This window comes from Acartia tonsa, chromosome 7, assembly GCF_053477335.1.
Source record: "Acartia tonsa isolate MP-2025a chromosome 7, ASM5347733v1, whole genome shotgun sequence".
Classification (NCBI taxonomy): domain Eukaryota; kingdom Metazoa; phylum Arthropoda; class Copepoda; order Calanoida; family Acartiidae; genus Acartia; species Acartia tonsa.
In genome coordinates, this window is record NC_137266.1 from 29,081,418 (window position 1) to 29,107,782 (window position 26,365).

The window sequence follows — 26,365 nt, forward strand, 5'->3', positions numbered from 1 at the left end:
TTGCATTTAAATGTGTGTACGTTGTCATCCTTGTTATGTTAATTATAATGTTAATATTTATAAATGAATGAAATCTCACATGGCTTCACTACTACATTATCAGTTATGTTATTTGTCAAAACGATGACTTGTTCTTTTTTTTAGAATCATATAAACAAAACAAAATATAGGGTAGGGACTTGGAAATTTATTTTGAAAAACAAATTTTTTACAAATAAGGCAGATATCTTAATGGATAAGACAATGTCCGATATGTTGATGTATAGCCCCAATGATGATACACTACCCCTCTGTAGATTACAATTAGAGGTTGAAACGTTTGGACACTTAACTTAATGCACCAACCATTCAAAATTCAATGAAAGTCACTGAATAAGAAAACATTATTATAAATTTTAGGGACTAGCGTAATATACAGCCCATTGTCCCCTCCCTCATTGATTGCAAAAAAGACATATTTTATCTAATAAAAGAAAATATTTTGCCTTTATTTTTCCGCCATTCAAATTGAAAGACAAACTGATAAAAATCTCGGTATAAAAATAACAACCTAACTGTAAAGCTAGAAAAGTTGCATGTGTGATTTTTAAAAAAAGAAACATCTTTTTCTTAAAGTACTTAAGCTACTCTATGAATTCATGATAAAATAAGCGAGATTTGCAATAAATGTTGTAATACTTGTAATTGAAATATGTATAATAATAATTTTTTTTAAAAATCATGATGAATTCTAAAGAATTCAAGTGCAATATGTAATAAGAACTTGTTTAAGAAGTTAAGCTATTCTGAAACTCATTTTGTCTCTTTCTGACTCAAATTTACTTGTCATTTGTGAAACTTGTAAATATATCAAAAAATTAAATGAAAATTTGGCCGAAGGACAGTCAAGATTGACTTTAAAGGCTCTATAGAATAGTTACCCTAATTATGTCAATGTAAATAAATATATCTATAAAAATTGATGTAATTTAAAATGTATTAAATTATTTGTAAAACTAATCTGTAATTTACTGCTAATAAATCATATCATATCAATATAAACGGCCCAATATTTAGTTGAGCTTGGCAAAAATGGACGCTATTATCCTTGTTAAAATCAAGTAGATAATCTGAAAATTGTTTTAATGTTTTAATCATTTTTCATCTAATTTGTGCATTTTTAATTTAACTTAAATGACGATATGGCTGAATATGTTCTTTTTTGTCAAAGATTGATGGGTATATCTATATAGTTACTCGAGATATTAAAAATCAATTTAAAATTTTCGACACATTTTTTGTGATTTTTAAATAAATTAAACAATTAGGTAGGTAGGTAATAAAATTGTTAAAAATCATTAAAAATATGAAACCAAAAAATCTTTTATAATAATTTCACACAAAAAACTTCAAATTAATAAAAAGCTTTGTTGCGTTAAGATAGATAAAAGCTCTGAAAATTCAATTTGTGTTCTATTAATGATATCATCCCTAATTTTTAATATTATAAAAAAATTGTGAATTAATATGACTAGGTAGCTTTTATTTATGTTGTCATCCTTGTCTTATATAAGTATTTACATAGGTACCTATGATTTTCTTTTTTTATCTTATATTTTAATGGAAACTTTCGTTCTTGTTTTTTTCCTTCAACAGGAAACACTCATTTTTACATCGAAGCTTTAATTGTTGATTTGAAAAGCCCCCTTCTCTCTTACACCACTCATAGAAAACAAGAAAGTTATTCTACATTAGTGGCATAACTAAGATCTAGCATGATTTAATTACGCAGATAATTTTGAATCTTTTTCTTTTAAAACCTAAATATTTTTCCTTTTTACTCGCATGTGCTTAATTTTGTTTTGTTTTTAAAATATATTTTTAAATCAATTAAATTGAACATCTTTTAAATGCACTACCTAGCAGCTTCTCCTCTAGCATTTATTGGAGAAGGCAGTAAAATAGCCAAAAAAAAATCCAAGACTTTAAAATTAAATAGCATAAAACCATCTTTCGGAAGATATCCAAAAAAAGGAGAACTCAATAGGTTTAGTCTTTAGCGAGATCTTGACGGACAGAAAACTCTGTAACAGTTAAAGTAAAAACATTTGATAGAGTAGGAGCACAGCTTTAAAAAGGCAACTTCCTGTAATTGGGCGTGGTAGTATGCCCCACCCCCTCCATCTCTAATGGAAATAACCCCACATTAATAAATCATTTGCGTAGAGCCCTTGGGTGGCGCAACAATTATTTATTGGTTTTAATAAATGATAAAAAAAACGTTATTAATCTTTCACCTTATTCATTTCTTTCAATAGCGCCGCTACTTAATAACTTGTGTCTATCAGTGCAACCATCATTGCATTTTCTTACGTCATTTATTGTACCTATTAAAATGTTCAATAAAGCTCAAAATAAAATGTTTAAAAATATTTTATTAAAAGTGACATTTTTTTGGTTTTTAACATTTATAACTGTGGGAGTCAAAATTGGGCATGGTATTTAATCAATAGATTTATTTAGAATGAACGAAACACGATGTAATATTTTTTACCATAACTCAAAAATTATTTGTTGATTACCTAGTCAAAATAACAAGTCATAGCTTTAAGAATAAATAGCCAAAAATTATAACTTTCTCATGCTACATTTTTACTTTTTTATTTTGTAGATTGTCTAAAATTACAAAACTTGACGAGTAATTGTCTGATTGACATGTTATACCATCTCAGTGACCTGTGTATTTTGAATATCTGACTTACATATGAGCATTCTATTTATCTAAATAACCGCCATAACTTGCAAATAATAAAAAGATTATTTTGCATATTTTTCGCACAAAACTAGCACATTTTAGGCCTATTTGTTTACACGTTGTTTTTGCTGTAATTTGTAAGGATAAAGGGATTTGCAAATCTGGGACATTTATTAGGAATTTCTAGGTAATCGTTTCAAAATATAAATGTTTGTGTTTTCAACTATTAAGAACTCATCTAATCTTAGGGGTTAGGGTAGTCCAGTAGTAGTAGAACCACGCATGGTTATAGCTTTCGAAAGGGGCTAGAAAATGATTTTCTAAACAGTTGAGAGCAAAGGTGTTTGGATTTCTGTGGTCCATTCGCTGGTTAGGGGTATAATACCAATGATTGAAATATATAAAATCACACAAACAATGTAATATTAACTATCGCATTTATCGTCATTTATCGCGGATATTAAAATGAAAAATGATAATATTTTTTCGCAAATATTATCAAAAACCGCTAAAATCAACAATGATATTTTTTCTCATAGAAAGAAAATAATTATAAAACGTTAACTTTTTTGTTTTTAAGTACAGGAAATAGTTGAAAACATAATGGGCTGTATGTTATTGCAATTCAACAAATAAATCTTTGAAAATCGCATTAAAAATTAATAAAACACAAAACATTGGAATCTGTTTTATGAATTTTTAAGAGGAAAACTACTCTACAACACAAAAATTAGGACAGCTACGTCCCTAGCATTTAGGGGCTCTGGAAAAAATAGCTCAAAACCAACCCAATTTAAATTGAAACAGCCTAAAACCCTTAAAGGACCTTTCTGAAGATTAATTAAAATAGAGAACCTAATCAGTTCAGATATCTTGAGCTTCAGACCAAAAATTCTTACTACTATATAAAATAACTAGCGGCTACGCCCCTAGAGCTCTAGGGGCACTTAAGGTAGGAGGGAGAAAAGTGGACCTTATCCCATTTTAAATTCGAGTTTCAAAAGAGTAAAAATAATTTTTTTTGGGGGGAGGGGATGAAGACACCCTCCCCAAAAATAGTTTAAACCCTTCCCTGGATTTATAATAAGCTTCACTGTAAAAAAGAACAATATCGGTTCAGCGGTTAGCGAGATCCTTATAAATAGAATTGGATTACCTAAAGTTGACTTATCAAACACAAAAATATAAAAGGAAAAATAAAGATATTTGATAAAGGAGTTTAACTCTTATTTAAAAACTAAAAACAATAAATCACTATTTGTTTGTTTTCAAACATTAACTAAAATGAATAAACACTAACATAACATAGGAGGGTCAGGGGGGGGGGAAGCGTGGGGTTAGTAGGGGGGTGGCTTTCTTTCCAACAAGGGTAATTACGTTAAGAAAAAGCAAAGTATTCTAATATATATTTTGGTGCTTTCTCTCGAAGTGCTTAGCGAGCAAAGAAACACTCCCTTATTTTAAAATAAATTGAAATAGGGAAGAGGGGGTGGGGGCTATTTTCTTCTTTATGCCTGACTCATTCAAGGGGCCCTTTCCCTACGGTGCCTATACCTACGGTTCCCTGACCCTGCTCGGCTACCCTGCAGCCAAAATAACCTAACCAAAAGTAAAAAAAAAAAAAAAAAAATAACCCCCCATTATTTTCATTTTATTTCAAATATTTAAGATTGAGTAGCTTCGCTCCAAAGAAATTCAAAGTTGTTCACAAGGGGGAAAAGAATATAGAAAAACATAGAATATACTTCAGCTTCATAATTAGGTGAAAAATTTATAGGTAAACAAATTTGAAATATGTTTAAAAAATACATTTAAAATCTATCTAAAATTCAGTGTAAGCATGGCTACTTGACCGTTTATTCCTTTGGAGAGGTCATTTTTTAGGGGCAATTTCTTTAAGGAGGGTGGTGTTACCCTCCCACAAAATAGTTATTATTATTAACCTTCTAAGAACCTATGAGAAGCTACCTTGTAAATGAGAACAATATCGATTCAGGAACACAGTAATAGTGTCTGACTGATTATGACGTAACAAAAAAAATTAGCCAATGAGAGGCCACTATAAATTTTATCATTAATCAATAACGGCCTCTCATTGGCTAATTTTTTTTTGTTACGTCATAATCAGTCAGACACTATTACTGTGTTCTCGATTCAGCGGTTGGCGAGATTCTTCGCTACAAACAGACAGACTAACAAACAGCTTGTTACTTTTAAATATGGATTAAAAATCTTGAATAGAAAATAATAATTTAGTTTTGACATACAGCTCAAAGTTGAAACTATTTTAAACCACTCGAAAAAGGTTCAACAAGGTTAATAAGGGCAAAAGTCTAAAATAATGATTTCTTTCAAATATGCTTCAAAATATTACAATTATCCAATCCTTTTATAAAAGTAACTGTATGTTGGTCTGTACCATTTGATCTCGTTAACAGCTGGACAGACATGGTTCTCTATTAATGTGTTAGTGAAGCTTGTTATAGGTCCAGGTGACAATTTATTACAAGTGAAATCACCCTTGAAAAAAAAATTTTTTGTCAACAGAACATTGTTTAAAAGACGCATATGATTGTCCATCTATCTATTTTTATTGATTAAATTCTATTCAGGAAAGCTTCCCGATGTTCCTAATAAAATCAAGAGTAGACCCTTATGTTAAAAACATAAGTAAGTAACATTTAATTTGGATTGAAAGCTACCATAAAATCAGGGGACTCTGGGCTGTTCTTAAATCATGTTTTCTTTTTGGTTGGTTCCAATCTATCCAGCAATATCTTTCAGATACTCAAGTCAATTTGTTCATTATCATTAGGTAGGTCCATCAATTTACCGTCCATTGTCCTATCCTTTTAGATCCCTGCTTGAAATAAAATCAACAAGGAAATGAGTCATCTTTATTAGGGGCAATTTTATAGCCATCCTAAAGTCCTAAACTTTAACAATATATATTTAGACTTGGGTTTAAGAAATGTGATTCATCTTTTTCATATATTCCTAAGAGTCATTTTTTTATTGTGTATCTTAACCAAAATAAGTCATGCTTTTCATTTTATGCTAATACAATTTTGCAACTTCTTAAATACTAGAAAAATGAATCCAAAGGGCAAAAATTAAACTAAATAAAAGTTAATTCAAAGGATAGTGAATTTGGCTATAAAAGTTATCAATGATCCTTGCCTAACAAACGTTTTAAAATGTTTTATTTATCAAGGTAGGGGGTTAAAATTTTATAGAAGCATTAGTCGTTGCATTTGTTGACATTAATTTAACCCATTATTGACGATCTTTACTTATACAAATATTTATTTTTCAATAATTTGACTTTGTATTTGTAAAATCAAATTCTAGAAAGAAAAATCGGATCATGTTACTTGTCGATGCAGCGCTGCACTTACAAGTAACATGTTTAACTTTGCTGCACTTACAAGTAACATGTTAAAGGGAGATAAAAAAAGGAGATAGGCAGACAATGTTAGTTATATTTTTTATAGAAAATAAGCTTTTTAGTCATTTCTAAAGAACTTCAAAACCCCAAACAACTTCCTTCATCTTGAACCAAACTATACAAGGAAAACTCCTCCCACTCTTTTTCTCCTGTGAAATTTTCACCAATTTATAAATTAAACCTTTGATTAAAAAAAATCTCCGCCCTCTTGAAAGCATAACTCAGGGCAATTTTATGTACAACCCCCTCCCTCCCTTCTATTCCAACCAAATTAAACCAGATTGCTATTCAATATCATGTGTTATTATTTAATAATATTTTTGCATATATTCAAAACCATTACTAATAAATGTTTAGCTAACGAATTAATCTTAATTGTTTCTATTTATAATTATATTAGTATCTCAGGGAATGGAGGGGGGATATTGCTGCATCTACAAGTAACATGTATGAGTTTGCTGCATCTACAAGTAACATGTGATAAGCGCTGCATCGACAAGTAACATGATCCGAAAAATCTAGACACACAAAAATTGGTATAAATGAACTAAAAACCACAAAAAATTGTAAATAATAAAACCAAAAGAATTTCGTCTATCAAGGGGTAGAAAGAAACCCCATACGGAAAAACAACTAGTAAATTGACAAAAATGGGGAGGGGCGGGGTGGGACATAAGCCACAAATGAGGTATCCGATAAAAACAACCAATAATGTCATTATAATTTTATAAGCAGGTTTTCGTTTTCTTGATAAAAATAAAACTAGGTATTTATTTCATAGAAAATGATTTTGTTTCAAAAAGATTTAGCAAGAAATAATCTATGTCTGTTAATGGGGCTATTTGCTAAATATAATTTTATCTACATAACAAGAATACAGAATATCAGACAGGGGGATGAATTGGGCGATTTTATTAACAAAGGATAAGTAAATAAACATTAAAAAGTGGCTTAAATTTCCACTGGATATCAAACCAGTTCTAATCGGCAATGAAATAGTTATTTATCGCATAGTAATATAGACAGCTTTCCGCGGATATCAAAATGAATGAAGGCCCGGGATAACAAAAATGGTATTAATATTATGATTTTTATTTTAATATTCGTAGAAAATTGTCTCTAATTCGATTCTTTACATGATTTTTCAGTTTAACTAAGAACCGGTTCTAATCCACCAGATATTAATCAGTTTCGAAGCCATATTTGAAAATCAAATCAGTGATTGCTCACGTACAAAATTAAACATATATACATGTCCGCGGTCAACTGCCTAGATAAGCATACTATGAATAATGTACAAAGGCTCATTTAATTATCATTTTATCTATGAGAGGATTAAAAATTAGAAAGGGGGTTGAGAAGGAAAGGAAACAAGTTAGATTGCATCTGGGGTCATTTTTATATATTTTCTACCTGTTTTAAGAAGCGCATCTACTATACATGTACAGTGTGTTTTTAAGCAGGGAGATAGGGGACAATGGGCTGTTTATAACTCTAGTCCCCAAAGTTTTATAATAACGTTTCTTAAAAGTTGGCTTAACTACCTTGAGGACTTTTAATGAATTTTTATTGTTTGTCCAAACGTTTCAACTACCTATTGTAATCTACAAAAGTGGTAATTTTGTGTATCATTATTGGGGATGTAGTACATCAATTTATCGGTCATTGTCTTATCCATTAGACCCCCGGTTTGTACGCCAGACGCTTTATGTAAAAAAATGTTTGAGATCTTTTCTTTATATTTCTGTCTTTAAATGAAAATTAACATTTCAATTTCGTTAGCTTATTTTTATTATAATTGTGAAGCTATCATCTTATTCATAAAATGGGTCCATAGAATCTTGTTATAGCTGCGCCAAATATGGACATATTCAATATTCATACTTGGTAATAATAAAATATGGTTTTATAAAACTTTAGGATAACAATAATTAAGAAGGCTAGCATGGGTTGTTACTTTATGGAAAACCAAGATATTAAACATTTTTAAAACCATACTAATTTTTTCTTAATCTCAGAAGTTCATGGTTCATTAGCGAAAATTAAAAACCTGTCTACAGCCAAATAATAATAAAAACCTACATATTCAATAGATGAATAAAAGTTTGTTTACTTTTCCAATTTGTCTAGTTTTCTCTTATTAACGATCTAGGTATAAAAAAAGCTTTGTTTTTATTAGTAACAAAGCTACTCTTTGAATAAATGTCCGTCTGGAATATTTGAGGAAAAACCTATTTATTCTCTGTGATCTAAAGGAATAAGACAATGGCCGAAAAATTGATGTACGTACATCCCCAATGATGAAACACAAAAATATCTCTTCTATAGATTAAAATTAGTGGTTGGAATTTATAGACACTTAACTAACCAACCAATAAACTTCAAGAAAAGTCCCCAAAGAATAAGAAAACGTTATTATAAAACTTTGAGGACTAACCACGTATAAGATTATTGTAAAGAAGTACTTTTGGCTGTTATATTAGATTGGCTTCTGATAAATTGGTAGTTACTCTAAAACTTTTTTTATGAGCTTCGTTTCTTTTGTCATGTACTAAATATATTTTCTTTAGCTTAAGAAAAAAACAATATTAAACCTTTTGCTTAAGAAAAAAACAATATTAAACCTTTTGAGTCTACCTAAACAAAATACTGTAGACAAAAATTTTAATTCAATTCAAAATCAACAAAAAAAAACATGTAATTTAAGAAAATTATGGCATTTCAACGGAAAACATTTTAAAGCCTTCATATTATATTTCTTCACTTTTCAAATTTTAGGGGAATAAAAGGACTTTTTTGCCTTTCAAAAGGAGGAATAAAAGTTCTTAAAAACACAAGAAGTAAAAAGACATTATTTAAACTGATTTCATGACAAAAAATGTGGATTTATCATTTCTTCACAAGTATGTAATCATGATGTCATTTCAGTACACTATCGAAAATCGATCTTATGTCAATCACGACCAATTTTAAACAAAGCCATATATTCGACATAAACCATTAAAATTGCATGTCTACACAAAATCAACAGTTCCGACAGAGTTGTAAGAAATATAGGTGGAATTTTTAAATAAATAGAGGTCTTAAATAGAAAAAAAACTCTTTTGATAACCACTTTAAAAATTTTTGTTTAAAAAATACATTTCTCTCTCCTATCTAAAAACATAAAATTCTTGGAGAAGGGAGAAAAAAGGGGTTCTCAATAAAAATAAACAAAGCTGCAGGGGGTATGTAGCGTTCAATATTAAGGGGAATCAAAATCAGATACATGATTTTCTAGTAAAATCTTATAGTAAATAGTTTGAATAACTCGATATAATATGTATCTATTGAAAATAATATCGATAAACTGAAAGTTTGTGGTAAAAAGTAAAATCTTTCAAAACATTTTATATTTATAATATACATACATAGGTACACAACAAACAATTTTAGAAAATATCAAATAGAGATACGGTCAAAAGGGAATTATTTTGAATTGTATCAAAATATACGTTTGGGCATTTTGGAAGGGGAACTTTAGACTTTTTTGGGTATTTTTAGGATAAAATAAATAAAATTTTGTTATGATAACTTATAATATAAAGTAGTTTTTTTTAAGTTAAAGATTTCAGAAACGGGTAGTCCAAATTAATTGCACTTTTCAGGAAAGCTTTATAAATGGTTTTAGATAGTTTTAGGCTATTTTCCTGACCCCCTTCACCCTCCCATTGAATCTATGGGTGAGGCAACTAGTACCCTTAAAAAGCTCCTGTGTATTTAAAAGCCTGTTTTGCCCAAATGTTGTTAAAGGGAGTTTTAAGATTTGGGAAAATCAGCAGGTGTTAACTTTTGTTCTATAATGAACAGGAATTAGTATTGTCAACAATAACTAAGTACAACATGTCAGAAAGTGATTTAAGTAAAGGTTCAAATAAATAATAAAAGAATGAGAGAGTGGATACAGAAAATCTACGTGTATACTGTGAGAGATTCACGCATACAATGATAAAGTGTTTCTTCCAACTGGGTAATGTAATGATTCTCCCATCCCCCTCCATCATGACTTTACCATATCCTCTCACCTGACCATGGAGGAACGAATTAACCATTATCCAAAATTTTCCTGTCACAATAACCACGTATTTAATACCTATCCAGAAATGAAAGTTACAGACTAATCTAATTTTTTTCAAGTAAGCCCTTCAAGAAGCTTTTCATAACCTATTCGAACCCAACCTAACCTAAAAGAAGTATAACAAACACACATATGTACTTTTTTTTATAGAAAAACATTTACTTTCCCTATTAAGGGCGGGAACTATGTACATAACTAATCCAGAGCTATAAAAAAAGCATAAACAAAGAAAATAAAAACAAAATAAATCCATAAATACTGACTTTTTCATTCAAATTTAAAAGCAAAAGCATGTACATATTAAAATAGTAACTATTGATTTCGTTTTTAATATAGTTGAGAAAAATCAATACTAGTTGATAATTGCGTATGTATTTGTACATAACCAACCATAAGGGGAAACTTGGATTATTTCTGTAGTGAAAGGGAAAAGAAAACGTTTTTCTTTATTATACAGCGCAGCTTCTCTAAATGTTGTGAGTGTCTGTCCTAAAAACTGTAAACTACAGTTATATTAAGTGTGATATATGAAGTCTTTTTTGACGGATTTTTAAATGAAAGCAAATTTTAGACTTTATTCTAACCTAATTGGCATTGGACATTGTAAAATATTAATGTTTTAAAGTCTGCTTGCTAGTTATATTCGAATATATTGATTCTCTAAATTGCTGCGCTACACTTGGACTTTTATAATAATTGCACCTCAAAAGCATAAAAAAATAGAAAGCTAAATTATCTAATTTCAAACGAATTAATCAATCAATATAAGTTTGACAAATTATGAGAATTTTTCGATTCGATAGGTCAAATCAAAATCAATTTAATTTTTAAAAATATTTTTCTTTTTATGTTTATAAAAATACACTAAAATCAACATGGAATTGGAAAAATAAGCGTACAGAAGATGTGTAGGGGGGGGGGGGGGGGTGTCAACACCCCATTAATATTGAAATTGGGAAGACATGCGTTCCCTGTTTTCACCACTAAAAATTACACCCCACCACTCGCAATTGAAGGTTTAGGCTGAATGGACATTTTAAATCTTTGTCTGCCTTGTTCTACTGTCAATACTTAATTAACTTGCAACTGTCTACTTATTTTAAAAAGCCGACAGATAAAAAAGGGGGTAAACTAACAAAAATATAATCATGTCTTTCCGCTTTTTGATTATGAAAGGATTTTTATGAATTTTTTGGCCATTCCCAGAATATTTTAACGCTATTTATAAATGAAAATAACTGTTGTTTATTTAATTTTCTAATGAATGAAAAAAACATTTCATTAAAAGAAATCATGAAATTATAAAAATCTCGTTTTATGCAGATTTTTAACACGATTATTAATAGTTTTGTTTGATTTAAATAGTTACATGAAGGTTTTCAAAATGTATAGGTATCTAATTTGTCCCATAAGATCTCGCCATATAAAGATAGCTCCTTTATATGGAAAGATATATATATATATTTTTTGAGGTGGGTGGGGGCAGAGTAGGTGGATTAATTAAGGATATAAAAAGACTGTAAATAAATAACTTAGAATTTCCCCATCAAAAAATTAGCTGATACAATTATCGCTCATTAAGATTTTTTACGAGTACTAAATCTACTTTGTTTGGCACTTGAAAGACATAAAGGAACAGATTTCTGAATATTTCAACTGCTATATTTCTTTTTACTTTTAAATAATGTTGACCTAGTAAGCTTTCAATTACAAAAAGCAAAAAAAAACATACATCTTGAACGAAAGCCAGATCATTTCAACAAAAAAATATAGACTTGCAGAAATAATACACAGATGCTTTGTTTGCACAAGTAGAACGAAAACAGAGTTCGCCGATAATAAAATTAGTAGATATTATTGTCATACCATATAATTCTAAAGTCCCTTGATTTAAAATAATTACACAACATTTAATCCTAAATTGACTGTAAACCTGGTGTTGCACGTGTGGACATCGAACCCGGTTATTATCGTGCGCGCTAATGCCGCGTACACGCGTACAGTTTTGTCAAAACCAGGTTGCCACTTAAATTTTTTTTATAAAAATTTTAAAAATGAATAAATTGCTTTTAACATTGAAATTATAGTGGTACTTACTAGTAAAAGTAAAGTATACTTAAAAATTATTTTTTTAATATATTTACAGGGTTGCCGTAAAACTTTAACTTCAAAATATATTCCAGAAAATTATATTTTCACTTTTTCAATATTTTTGAAGAATAAGAATGTATTTGACAAGAATATTTATTTCTATTATGATTTAAAAGGAAAAAACTAAAAATCGTTAGAAAATTATTATATTATAAAATTATAGTTTTTTTTAATGCATATTTATGCTAGTTTAGAGTTATTTGTTTGAAATAAAAATTTCAAATCTAGGTTTATTATTCTCTTTTCTTTGGCTGGAAAAATAATATAAACTTTGATTTCCATTGTGAAGGTATTAATTTTAACGTTAAAGTTTGTAATATTAAGGCCCATAAAAATTATACTTTTACTTAATAAAATTTTTTTTTTATTTCAGAAAATATTAATTTCATTAAGAACAAAGACGTTTGTGAAAAAAAAATGTAAAAATGCTTAAATAAGAGCAATAAATATATATCTTATTATATCCTTTATAGCGTATGTTTTGTTTTGGTTGCGGCATTTTTATGCGTTCTGCTGAGCTATCATCAGCTGTGCAAAGTTATTAGTTAACAAAGTTAGTGTGAATACTAAATTGTTGTAGAATGTTCCTTTGAATAACCCAAAAAAGGTTCCAAAAATGACTCATATATCAATTCTGTATAAATAAAATTTCCTACCGTACTTGAAGAAGAATGTTTTTGATACCAAAATTTTATTATTTATTGTAAAAATACACTTTTACATATTTTTTTCACTGTATTATATAAACCATATTTGATTTTTTAAGCACACTTTTAGCACATATATAACCCTGCAAATATATCCTCTCTCTTGCTAAGAAAAGGACATTTGGTTAACATACAAGGGTCGTTCGGAATACATTAATTTTTGGACACCTTCAATATAATCACAAATATCTCACTTTCTGGACACTCTTTATTATATACAAAAATTATTTAATACACACCTTTTAACTTTATAAATACTTCAAATCACAAATATCACTTATTTATGCCCTGCAAAGGGTTGATTTTCACAATTTTTGCAAAATTTTTCACAGATTCAATAATAATGTAAACACACAGGAGTGTAGCTCTGTTAGCCACCACCCGGCCACTAAACTCTAGTTGCCAAAGCTCCGACTAATAAACAAACCGCCAAAAAATTTTCGAACATTTTTTTCAAAAATATAAAATCTACCGCATTTTTCAAGAAATCTCTGTAAAAAAAGAATAAAAATTGTAGAATAATCTTTGATTTTATGTGTTTATTTGCCCTAAGATAAAATAAAAAATTTCTATTATAAATTATACCAAAATTACTGTCAAAATGGCCTCGACCGCTCTATGTTGGTAACTTGCATCATTTCTAATCTGAAAGGGAACGGGGAAAAGGATGATTACTCATATTGAGGGGTGGGGGGATGCGCGAATATAAGCTCAATAATAATCCCTCCTCATTTCCCTTCAAACACTCTTCATGTTCGTTACTCCAAATTAATTTCCCCATCCCCTGCAACACTCAGCGATGACTTTCCCCCTTCGGATTTGTTTGCAAATAAACTAGGGTGACATCTGTCGGTTAATTTTGGTATTATAAACAGCTGTCGTCATGTTGAAGGTAAGCTGTCACAATAGACATTTTTATCCATACAAGCACTCATCGTTCTTGAAAAAGGAGTAGAAACAAACGAAAGGTAATAAAGAATTTTTAGACTTTAAAAAGCCAAAATTTGCGTGATTTTGACTTTTTTATTGCATAAAAAGTCGATGTTTACAAATACATAAAAAGACGACATTTTAGAGTAAAGTGAGATCTCAGTATTTGCGCAGGACAGGGCTATCAAGCTATTTGTTATTACTGCAACTTCAGATTTAATTGAAAAGTAATATAATATTATATTTTAAATTTGAAATTTATAGTATTATTCAATTGAATCGAGAGTAAAAATAAAGAAGTTAATTTCTAAAGTCTTTTATGTTAATCTTTTAAGAAGGAATCATGTTCTTTTTTTTTTGTTTAAATAAGCAAAGCATTTAAAAATGAATCAAAGTTGAGAACTCTGCTCAGTAGTGTGCATGTTTGTTATTGTGATCAAAATATATATAGCGAAATTAAATTTTGTAATATTGTGAAATATTTTTAAATATTTAATGTTATTATTATGAAAAGTAATACAAATTATAGAGATTGAATATGCCCTAGAGATATTTATCAAGTAGGTCAAATTGGATAGAAATCCAGGTTTTTATTAATTTTCATTTAGAAATCCAAAATAATATATTTTTAACTTATTTTCATGTTTATTTAATTTTAAATCTACTTTTGTTTTAACACTTATTTTTGATTGTTTCCTGTTTTTCTGTCTTACGCTTAGTGTTGTAATATAAACCTAAGCTATTTACGAAATATATCTCATTAATTGTTATAAATTTTAATCTTTTCTGAATTTAAATTGATCCTTCAGAGGTCTTCTAACTATTTAAACCATAACCAACTTAACATAGAATAAATAAAAGGGAAATGTATCGTACTATTATTTCAGAATCAATAAAATTGTTACAAAAAATAGCACTAAAACACATATATTCTAAAAATGAGCGAGTTAGAAGAATTGTCCCAATTTCTGCATCCTGATCAAAGATTTGACATCAAGCTGGTGGCTGTTCAGCATGTTGTTGGACTTACAGGATCAAAGGCAGGGATTTATGGATAAGATTAATAAGCTGATCTCTTATTTTACTAGGCAGTTATTTAAATACCAAAATCTAAATATAAAAAGAAAATGTAATAATTTTTTGTGCTAGCGGATACTACACACCCCAGAGGCCTCAGTCCTTTTTTGATTTTCTATGGGCGATTACTCTTAGGATGTGGGACGTACCCTCCAACAAATAGGTAAACACCCTTCCTGGACCTATAAGGAGCTTCACTGTAAAAAGAACCAAATTAGTTCATCGGTTAGCGAGATCCTTCGCTACACAGAGCTAGACAGATAAATAGACATCATGTTACTTTTATACTATATAAAGTATCTTAGGCTAACTATCTTTATAAACCTTTAAAGTTGAAGCCATATTTCCTACGTTGCTTATTCCTTAGATAATCCATAAATTCTTGCATCAAGGAAGGAATTGCTACACTGAGCGAAGCTGATACTTTACATTCTGGACTTTTGAAGGAACCCTCTACGATTTCTTTAAACAATACATGCATTAAACATTGTGAGAAAAAAGACTTGTTAAACATATGATCAAATTTTCTTGTTTATTACCTAATAATTTGTTTTCGTTTAATAGATTCATTGCGTAATGCCTAGAACTAGAGGGCACACATACCAAGGCAAGACTAGAGTGTTATAAAAACGAATAGATTATAGAGAAAAAAATTGGTTTTGAACAATTGTAAGTGAAATTACTATATGCCTTTGTCTGAAAATGCTAAATTGTAGAGAGCAACTTTATTATAGTTATTACAAGACAAGGATCATAATGTTTCAAAGGAGGCGGCGCTAGCTTTAATTAATCTTTCATCAGACCCCAGTATAGCAAAGTCAATGTTACAATCAAACAAGTTGGAGGATTTTGTCAATGTGCTTTTTCAGTGCATCAAGGAAATAGATTTTTTATAGAAATATTTTAGAAATTAGCCATAGATTTTGCAAAATAGTAGAGCATAGCCTTGATTGTCAGAAAACGGACGTTAAAATCTAAAAATTCAATCTAAATTGTAGTTATGATTTCATTATTTTCAATATTGCAAATTATATCTTGGTAAAATCATATACAAGCAAAAATTACCTAAATTTCTTGTTTTTAAAAATCTATGAACTAGGACGACGATTGCAAAGTAGCGGACCACGCCTCTATGATTTTATCCAATCTGACAAGAGATAGAGTCAGCTGTGATCAAGTGTGGGAGAGATTTAAGAAGCATGATATACAAATTGAACGCCTTGTTTTTATTATGTGTCAGGAATTTATTTTTAATATTTACTAAATTGACTTTATTGAGGACATGAAATAAAGAACATTAAAGTTGTCAGAATACAGCCAGATAAATGTTTTAAAGTAAAAGTTTATAGGTAAGATAATAAAAGCAAAAATTAAACGTGAAACAATTATTGAAAACAATACCTCTTAGTGAGTGCTATTAATAAAAGCTTTCTATCTTTAGTCAAGTTTTGGTCAGCTTGCCTAAAAATTATATTTGGTTTCTCTTATTTTAGGGAACATAAGGAAATACTGCTTTGCCTCTCATTTTTTTACTTGGGAGTCAAAATAATAATACTGAAATACATATGAATTAATGAAAAATAAATAATTTGTACAGGAAAACTATAATAAACATGGAGCCAACTTGCGCTATTTGGCGCCAGTGCTTTCGAACCTTTCTCAGCTGTCCGAGGTCAGGCAGAAGATAATGGACAGAGAACTGTGTGTTATCCAGCGCCTCTTTAGCTTCACACAATATCAGGGTGGCCAGGTGAAGAAAGGCGGAGCTATCGGTGTTATTAGGAAAGGAATTGTCCCTTCACTTTAATTGTTACTTTTGGTTACGCCTCCCCCCCCCCCCCCCCCCCTAGCATTTAGGAGCTTTGTAATCTATTGGGAGGGAAGGGAAGAAAATAGCCTGAAACTATTCTATTTCGAAGTCTTGTATCTAAAAACAAGATAGCCTAAAATACAAACTCAATCAGTTTAATATTTATCAAAACTAAAGCATCAGACAAAAAATACCTTACTTCTTTACTTATACAATAAGATAGAGCAGAAAAGTTCTATAAGATCTATTTATGCATTACGAAGCAGTGTAAAGAATAATATTCCAGATTAAAGTTTAATTTAAAGAGTATTTTTAATATTTAGTAAACTCATTGAATTAGTTACATGAATTTTAAAACCTAGATATTAAAAAGTAAAGAAAATATTACACCAACCATCCCTAAAATGAGGACAATACCTTAAAGGAATTGTTGTTTCGATCATGAGCATCACGACTGGCTTCTCTCTGATGAAGTTGACATTCTACCCAACCTGTTACTGCCTTTAGCTGGTCCTTCTCCTAATTCTTTTACAGGGACGGTTTTTAACTTTTTCTTTGTTAATCAAATTAAGTAAAAGGTTTTATGAATTAACTCACAATTAACAGAATCCAGGGTATATTGGTATATATATATATGAACTTTTGCATTCTAAAAGTATAATTCCACAAAGTTTATTCAACGATTAAGTTTTTTTAGTTTTGATCGTATACAAATTTTTTCATTACCTTTTTAAAAAGTATCTAGAGATTATTTACAAAAATTTATAATATAAGCTTTTAAAAATCCTCGAACAGACGAAGAGATGGACGATCTTCCTGTGGACCTGCAGTTCCTAGATGAGAATAAGAAGATTGAAGAAGATGCTGATATTAGAAAAATGTTACTTGAAGCTCTACTTCAGCTGTGTGCTACCAAGTAAATCTTTTTCTAAAGTAGCGCAGCTGTCTTAGTACTATTTTATGGCAAAAGTACAAAGTAGTTTTGCTTCCCTTTTTGGATTACTTTAATTTATTCCAATGGATATAATATATACGTGGATATTACGACAGGGGAAAAAATGTCGTCAATATAGGTTGCTAACATGGACATCACTTATTGGCCAGTTCGTTTATGTAGTAGGGGAGGAGGGGGAGGAAGAGGGAGGATCGTTATTTTAGCCAATCACAAATTTCAAATTGTTAGAGTACATGATAATCTGGTGTAAGATCCAAGTAAAAAAAATGCAATTTTATTCCAGCAATTAGTTTTAGTCCTTTCTTTACTTAATTATTTGGAAATTTACCCTTTTTTAGAAGTTTAAATATTTACATACACTAGGTATAGTTTGATTTTTTTATTTCATGATTAAACAGATGTAAAGCGAAAAACATTTTTCTTTTGTTAATAGTAAAGGGATGTATATTGTTTAACCTAGTAGAATTTATTCCACAATTTATATAGTAAAATATGGAATATTTCCTTATTTTGAAATTTAATCCCTCCCCACCCGGGAGTGTAGGGAAAGATTTTGAAAATATTACATCAACATGTTTTATTTGATAATATTATTTTAGGCCTGGACGAGAAACATTAAGAGCCAAGAATACCTATCTCATTCTCAGAGAGTTGCATTTGGTTGAAAAGGACAGAGAAGTGTTGCTTGCTACTGAGAATATTGTGGATATTCTTATTAAGAAAGAGGATGAAATAGGTCTGGAGAACTATAAAGAAGTTGAAGTACCTGAAGACTTGGTCCCGCAACTTCAAAAGATGGATGAAAGCTATCTTAAAGATTAAAAATTTTATTTTGCTTGTTTATATGGTTATTTTATGGTTTTGGTATGAAAATTTATAATAACAAAATATTAAATAAAGAAAGAGGTTTCGTCCCAAAGAAAATGTATTTAAATCTTGGCATGATTAAAAAAAGCGGTTAGCGAGATCTTATACTTTGATGGATGGACACTGTCAACCATCAATATACTTCATTATTTGAATTCGTATGATGGAATCTTTAAAAATAATGAGATTTTGAATTAAAAACCATTTATGTGCCGAAGCCATAAAACAACACGAATGCAATATTTTAATTCTCTTTACAAGTTTGTTATAGATTTTCCAATGTGCTTTTGTAGTCCTACAATTATATTATACCTCTATTTTTTTATATTCTTATATCTTTATTTTTTTTTCACAGATTAATGTATAAAAATGGATTTTGAAGAAAATAATGTAAAGCTTAAGTTTGGTGTTGGATTTAGTTTAGGTAAAAAAATTGTTATCTTCGAAAAAATATTTTTACATAGGTAATTACCTACCTATTGTTTTTGCTAGTTTGTTAATGGCAATGTGGATTTATCTATACCTACTTGTTTTGATATTTAGATGAATGTTTAAAAGAAAACTTTGAAAGTGGTCTTTTTCAGACATTAAGAATTGTTTGTAAGGTAATAAAAATTGAAATTATAGTAATCTATCCTAATATAAAGAAGTAGGTACTAAGGATTTTTTTTGTCTGAAGCTTAAGATTTCGAGAACTTCTAAAATGATTGAGATCTTTATAATAGGGAATCTTCAAGAAGGGAAGGGAAAAGGCTATTTTAATTCTTGAAAAAATCCTTGGGAGTGTTTTAGTCAAGAGGTATTGAGTTTTGAGATACTCTTCTGACCGTTTCAAACAAGAGACGTGAAAAAAGGCAGCCCTGCTTGGGGAATAAACTAGGGGAGAGGGATGAAATATTTTACAACCCAGGAAAAATGAATCTAGTGCAGAATATACATTATACACCCCTGCATTTGAATTAAATGAGATAATAAAATATCAATCGCTTGGTTTTATGATTCAAAAAAAACTTTGTGTAATCTAGCTTATACACACGTACCATTGTTTTAGGATGCGCAAAGATCTGAAATAAACCCAATGTTACTGCACCTATTATTTCCTTGGCTAAGTGGGAAAGTGAAAATTTGGGACCATGATCTTGTAATCATACCAGACCAACAAATTAGTCATATTCAACACAATATTTCATATATAATCAGGAATATATTATTTTCATTTATTGATTGATTGATTAGGCAGCCATAGTTCGGACCTAATATTAGGTCTAGGGATAAAGATACACTTTTAATCATAATTTGACCTGACCCGATGTATCAAATAAAGTCTACTTTATTTTATCAACCTCGCCGAGTATGGCAGGTGTCCAAAATAATGAATGATGCTTGGGATGACGACTCAACTTATATTATGTACGTGAATATCTCAATCTACCTCTTTTTAAACAATCAGAGGGAGAAGTTGCGTGAATGTATATTGCATTGCGACGGAGAAACAGACAAAAACTGTATCTAGGTCTTGCACCCACGTTTACACAGCTTAATATGAACTAATATAGCATAGGATTAGGAATATAACGCAATTGAAAATAATATACCTATATTTCTAAATCAGAAGCTACAGAGCAAGTTTAAATCTAAAATACGATGATGTGAAATTAGAAGACAATCAAAATCAAAACCCAGATAAATTAGATGATGATGTTGCTATAGATATACATGAATCTGAAAATCCACCAAAGTTAGATGTTTACAGGTTAGAAGCTATTCCATTAGAATCATAAGTATTAGAATATGTAAAGTACAACTTCATACTAGTCCAGTTTCTTCTATAAAATCAACATAGATTTAATATATCTGGTAAATATATAAAGGAGTCATCTCAAAGTACGCTTATATTAAAAACGTTTAGATCAAAAAATGTCTACTTTATATCTTTTTAAAAATTTTAGAGCACTCAAATAAACAAAACAGTAACTTTTCCTATTTCATTGATTTTAAAGAAACTTCGTCTACAGAAGATTCTTTAATTCATCATTCATAGGCGGTTTTTTTTGAGATAGGCATTTTTGAGTATAGCCATTTAGACTTGTTCAATAACTTTCGTGGAATCACCACTTCTTCTAATTTTAGTGATTGTGAAGAAACTTCGTCTAAAGATTTTTTAAATTTATCACCAGAACCTAAAAGTACAACAGAATCTCAAACAATCAAAAAGAAACCTAGTTATCAATTATTAAAGAAGAAAAGCCTGATTATAAATAATAAAACTAAACCTACAGATAGTAAAATTGAAGGAAAGAAGACAAGAAAGCATAAATATAGGTAGTAAACATTTTTAAAAAGTAAAGCTTCTCTAAAATAGGGAGCGGTCTATCCCTATGTCCGTCTGGCTGTCTATTTGTTCGTTACGGATATCTTTTAACATTAATTTAGGCATCGTTGAGTCATCCTTTTGATTTTAAACTTTACATGATGATTCTTGTAACTGTTATGTACCGATTATAAACTTTAGAAACTCCAATTCGTTACCAGGAAGTCCGAACGGGTATTATCCTCTTAGAATTTTTATTTTAATTTTGAAAATTTTGGTACAAAAATATCAGAATAGTTACCTACATAATATATCTAAGCAAAAAAATGTCCTAGGTAATTGTAAATTATTGAAAGTGTATAAAGATATTGTTTTTTATTTTCACATACATTACAAGAATAATAATATTTTATTTTGTCATCAAGGTTATGTACAGAATGTGGAAAATCTGTTAAAAATCTATCAAAACATTCTCTAATTCATAAAGGTAAGTTTTTTAAATAATAGATTTATTACCCTAGAAGATTAATCATACATAATAATTCAAATAATCAAATTGTGTAGGTACACTTTCTAACCAATAATGTAGTCGGACTGTTCCTACACTGTTTTCTTTTGGTACAATTAAGGGATTGAGGATCTAGACTCTAGTTTGTTTTGAATGAGCTAATCATTAAATTTGTATGTCCTGTCCAAGTGCTTCATATGTTCGCTGTTTAAACATCATACCTACATTAACAACACTAAAGCATCAACTAAACTTATTTTTATGCTCTTTATAGGAATAAAACCAGAAAGATTACAATGTCATGTTTGTGAGAAGACTCTGTGTTCTGCCAATGCTCTCAAAGTCCACATTGAAAGTGTCCATGAAGGTTAGGTCATTTTAATTTTTAAATTCTGCAAATACCTACAGGTGTTGTATCTCTTTTTGGTCGAGTTCCTTTGTTTTTTAGATTTTGGTTACAAAAAGTATCCGCCCCTCCCCCCCTGACTTGTATATTAAGATGATCATTATAATTTAAAAATAATATTAGTTGATTACCCATCCTTTATCTAGGGGAGGAGTAAAATTTATGCCAGTAAAATGACCATAACTAACAACAAATAGCACAAAACCTGCAATTGTTCAATATGAATATATCTAATAATCTTATTTTGATTATAGGAATTAAAAGATTCTCATGTAATATTTGCACAACGAGTTTTGTTTATGAAGCATACTTGAAACAGCACATTCAGGTAGAAATCATATTGATTTAAATTTTAAGATAGTAATGGTTACATTTATATATGAAAATATACCTTTTTGTTAAATAATTAAAAAATTTGTAGGTTGTCCATGAAGGTTACAAGCCTCCAGAGGCCACCTGTCCTGATTGTGGCAAACAGTTCAAATTCATCTCAAATATGACCAGACACAGGTATTTAAGTGTAAATAAATATAAAGAAAAATGAGCATCTTAGTTTTAAAAATCATTATTAAAACAAAAATCACCTAACATCCTTATGAATGCAATGCAATCTTTACATTAATTTTGATTATTAGTCGAAACTGTAAGTATAAGTACATTTATATACAGGGCGACCACTGCATACTATATATACTATTTATACTATATAGGATGAATTTGGATACTATATCATACTATATGACCAAAATTTACTATATATACTATATATTATTACCTTTACTTGACCAAAATTTACTATATATACTATATAATATTACATTTATATAACAAAAAACGAATATTGTCAGTTTTGTGACAACGCCTCCTCTTAAGGAGCGCTTTGTCTTATTTTCACAGTAGGTCTTCTCCTATTTGTAACCGCTGCGGGGGGCTCAAAAGATACTGTGATACGACAAAAATGCATAAAGCTCTACAGTAAAAAAGAGATGAAGAAAATCCTTTAAAATATATTTTTGTTTGTGATTATGATTTAAATATCAGTTATTTTTCATAGAATTAACTTAAGGGTGAGGGGGAAGTTTTACCACTTTCGCTTACTCCGTGATTATTAGGCTAGGTATTAATGTGAGACTATAGGTTATTTGGGATAAAAGTTTACTTTTGGATAGTAGTTCACTTATATTTAATAAATTTTTTTGATAAGTTTTCAGGTTCAGGTGCTGCAGGCTAAAAGGTGATTTCTGGACAGGTAAAAAAATTGTAAGATTTAGAGATCAACTTATTAAACAGAATATGCATCTTTCAGGATGTTATTAACATATCTGAAGAAAAAAATTTAAATTGGCCTCCAAGTTCTGGTCCTGCAGGCCACTAGGTCCACTCTGGACTGGTAAAATTCAATTTTTTTGTTTGAAGAGTTAGAGGTCAACCTATATTACAGAATATGCATCTTTTTGGATGTTAATAACATATCTGGAAAAAAAAATTGAAAATTAGCCCCCTGGGTCAAGCCCTGCAGGCCTCCAGGTCCACTCTGGACAGGTAAAAAATCAAATTTCTTATTTTAAGAGTTAGAGGTCAACTTATAAAACAGATTATGTATTTTTTTTTTTATCTTATTAACATATCTGAAGAAAATATATAAATTGGCCTCCAAGTTCAGGTCCTGCAGGCCTTTAGGTCCACTCTGAACACGTAAACAATTAAATTTCTTATATGAAGAGTTAGAGGTCTATTTATATAACAGAATATGCATTTACTTGGATAATATTAACATATCGGGATCCAAGTTCAGGTTCATTCAGGACAGGTAAAAGACTCAAATTTCTTATTTGAAGAGTTCAAGTTCAGGCCTCCAGATTTTCTCTGGACAGAGTCTACATGGAAGCCTGCAGCACCTGGACCTGGAGGTTAATTGTATTTTTTCTTCAGATATGTAAATAACATCTAAAAAGATGCTTATGGTGTTTTATAAACTAACCTCTAACTACATAAATAAGAAATTTTGATTTTTACATGTCCAGAGTCCACCTGGAGGCCTGAAGCATCAAAACCTGGAGGTCGATTGTAATTTTTTCTTTAAACATATAAATAGCATTTATAAAGATGCTTATGTTGTTTTAAAAACCTCTAACTCCTTCAATTTAAAATTTTTATTTTATTCGTGTCCAGAGTCCACCTGGAGGCCTGCAGCTCCTAAACCTGAAGGCCAATTTTATTTTTTCCTTCAAATATATAAAGAACATCCAAATTTAAGCTCATTTTGTTTAACAAATATACCATTAACTGTTCAATTGAGGGAAGTTTGATTTTTACCTGTCCAAAGTCTGACTCTGCAGGACCAGAACTTAGAGGTCGATTTTAATTTTTTTCTTCAGTTATGTTATGTTAATCCAAAAAGATGCATATTCTTTTTTATAAGTTGACCTCTAACTCTTCAAATAGGAAATTTAAATTTTTTACCTGTCCAGAGTGGACATGAAGGCCAACAGGACCAGAACTTGGAGGCCGATTTAAATTTTTTCTTCAGATATGTTAATAGCATTCAAAAAGATATATATTCTATTGTATTAGTTGGCCTCTAACTCTTCAAATAAAAAAAAATATCTATAACCTGTCCAGAGTGGACCTGTGGACCTAGAGGCCTGCAAGACCAGAACTTGGAGGCCTATTTTAATTTTTTCTTCATTTATGTTCATAACATCCAAAAAGATGCATATTTTGTTATATAAGTTGATCTCTAACTCTTCAAACAGAAATTTTAATTTTTTTACTTATCCAGAAACCACCTTCCAGATAGCCTGCAGCACCTGAACCTGAGACCTATCCAAAAAATTATTAAATATATGTGAAATACTAACCAAAAGTAAACTTTTATCCTAAATAACCTATAGTCTCACATTAATACCTAGCCTAATAATCACAGAGTAAGCCCCTTATATGTGAAATTGCTTTGATAACAGCTATGCTTTGAGTTATTATTGATGATGTATATACTATTTATTACTAAATAATACTATATCATACTATATGAGTTTAAAAAAATATACTATATATACTATATGGATTTGAAAAATATACTATAAAAATACTATATTTTTCTTGTTTTGGAGTGGTCGCCCTGTATATATTATTTACATTGGTATTTGAAATTCGTATTTCTTAGGAGGATTACTCATAGAGGAGAAAACATACAGCGACGACATTTCTGCCAAATATGCAAAGTTGTTTTTATAAAGGTAATCATATAATATTTTTCTTTTTTTAATTGCATCAAATCCATTGCTTTTTTAGTCTACAAAGAAGAATCGAATCTTCTTTTATTTTAGAAGACAATGACCAATAAATTAATGTGCATCCCCAAAATTGATACACAAAATCACCCCTGTAGATTAAATTAGTGGTTTGAAAGTTTGAACAATGAACTTAATAATTCAACCAATCAAAATTCACCTAAGTACCCAAAGTTGTTAACCAACGAAAAAGAAAACGTTTTGTATTATACTTTTGGGACTAGTGTAATAAACAGCTTATTGCACCCTCTCTATGCTAAAAAGTATTTTAAGTAATTTAGGATCGGCGGTGAACTTGACAGAATGATATACTAGTATATTTTTAAATATTTTTTTTTATATTTTAGTATCCTTTTCCGTGTAGCGTAGCTACTCTAATATTCTGCCATTTTAATTTTAGGTTTCATTATTACATAAGCATATGAGAGAAGAACATGGAATAAATCCAAGGTAAACATTAATTAAACTTTTCTAATCCAGTTATAAAAAGAATATGGGTCTCCTTTACAGTGTAGCTTCTCTTAGGTCTTGTGAAGGTTGTGAATATTTTTACTTTTTCTTGTCAAAACTAAAAATTAAAATTGAAATCCGACTTCCAAAAGAATATTAATAGGTAGGAACCACCTTTTTTTACATGTAAATTTTTTTTAGAAAACGTGGTGAAGTAAGAAAAACCTTAGAGACTGGACTGAACCTACAGTTTCCAAAATCTCAGCTGCATAGCTTCCAAAATACTGTTTGAGATATGATTCTGAAGCTTGTAACTGAAAAGGACATTTTACGAGAAGACTTATAAGTAATTTTTGTTGATGATCTCTCTTGAAGGGTGGGAGATTGTGTGCGTTGGTTCTTGGCTCTGCTGCTGCTGCTGATGGTGTTGCTGCTGTAGTAGAGGTGGATGCACGGCGTAGACATGACCAACATAGCAACCAGCTCCATCTCAACGACTACATCAAGAGGTTTCTATGTGCATATCTCAGAGGCAGGCAGACCTATGTTGTGTTTAGAAACTCTAGATGCAAATATAGGAAGGTAAAACAGGGTGTACCGC

At 29.9% G+C, this 26,365-nt stretch overlaps 3 protein-coding genes across 3 annotated transcripts in view; 2 read left to right on the forward strand and 1 right to left on the reverse strand.

Moving 5' to 3' along the window:
* The window catches only part of Dscam1 (Down syndrome cell adhesion molecule 1), a 134,756-nt gene extending 121,206 nt beyond the window's left edge, over window positions 1-13,550 (reverse strand). Inside the window, exon 1 of the mRNA XM_080168100.1 lies at window positions 13,397-13,550. The gene's annotated coding sequence lies outside the window, so the exon portion shown is untranslated. The remainder of the gene's footprint in view (window positions 1-13,396) is intronic.
* A 1,426-nt stretch (window positions 13,551-14,976) lies between these two features.
* On the forward strand, window positions 14,977-19,152 carry LOC145324488 (co-chaperone protein HGH1 homolog). Its single transcript, XM_080167073.1, has 9 exons — window positions 14,977-15,127; window positions 15,557-15,669; window positions 15,749-15,782; window positions 15,899-16,048; window positions 16,264-16,410; window positions 16,762-16,956; window positions 17,397-17,499; window positions 17,767-17,890; window positions 18,529-19,152. The coding sequence occupies exons 1-9, from the start codon at window positions 15,026-15,028 to the stop codon at window positions 18,749-18,751; spliced, it is 1,191 nt and encodes a 396-aa protein (XP_080023199.1). The 5' UTR covers window positions 14,977-15,025; the 3' UTR covers window positions 18,752-19,152.
* A 1,016-nt stretch (window positions 19,153-20,168) lies between these two features.
* Window positions 20,169-26,138, forward strand: LOC145324489 (uncharacterized). Its single transcript, XM_080167074.1, has 10 exons — window positions 20,169-20,206; window positions 20,409-20,549; window positions 20,927-21,118; window positions 21,533-21,594; window positions 21,890-21,982; window positions 22,276-22,349; window positions 22,443-22,531; window positions 25,188-25,260; window positions 25,715-25,764; window positions 25,966-26,138. Exons 1-10 carry the CDS (start codon window positions 20,169-20,171, stop codon window positions 26,054-26,056), a joined length of 903 nt encoding a protein of 300 aa, XP_080023200.1. The 3' UTR covers window positions 26,057-26,138.
* Window positions 26,139-26,365: the final 227 nt, after the last annotated feature.

What these genes read in the sequence shown, in the direction of transcription:
- LOC145324488 (XM_080167073.1), top strand. Translation starts at nt 15,026, where the DNA reads ATGAGCGAGTTAGAAGAATTGTCCCAATTTCTGCATCCTGATCAAAGA. An exon ending in TTGGACTTACAGGATCAAAG is followed by an intron (nt 15,128 to 15,556) that starts GCAGGGATTTAT and finishes TCTTGCATCAAG; the next exon opens with GAAGGAATTGCTACACTGAG. An exon ending in TTCAGTGCATCAAGGAAATA is followed by an intron (nt 16,049 to 16,263) that starts GATTTTTTATAG and finishes TCTATGAACTAG; the next exon opens with GACGACGATTGCAAAGTAGC.
- LOC145324489 (XM_080167074.1), top strand. Translation starts at nt 20,169, where the DNA reads ATGAATGATGCTTGGGATGACGACTCAACTTATATTAT. An exon ending in CCAAAGTTAGATGTTTACAG is followed by an intron (nt 20,550 to 20,926) that starts GTTAGAAGCTAT and finishes TTCTAATTTTAG; the next exon opens with TGATTGTGAAGAAACTTCGT. An exon ending in GCAAAGTTGTTTTTATAAAG is followed by an intron (nt 25,261 to 25,714) that starts GTAATCATATAA and finishes TTTTAATTTTAG; the next exon opens with GTTTCATTATTACATAAGCA.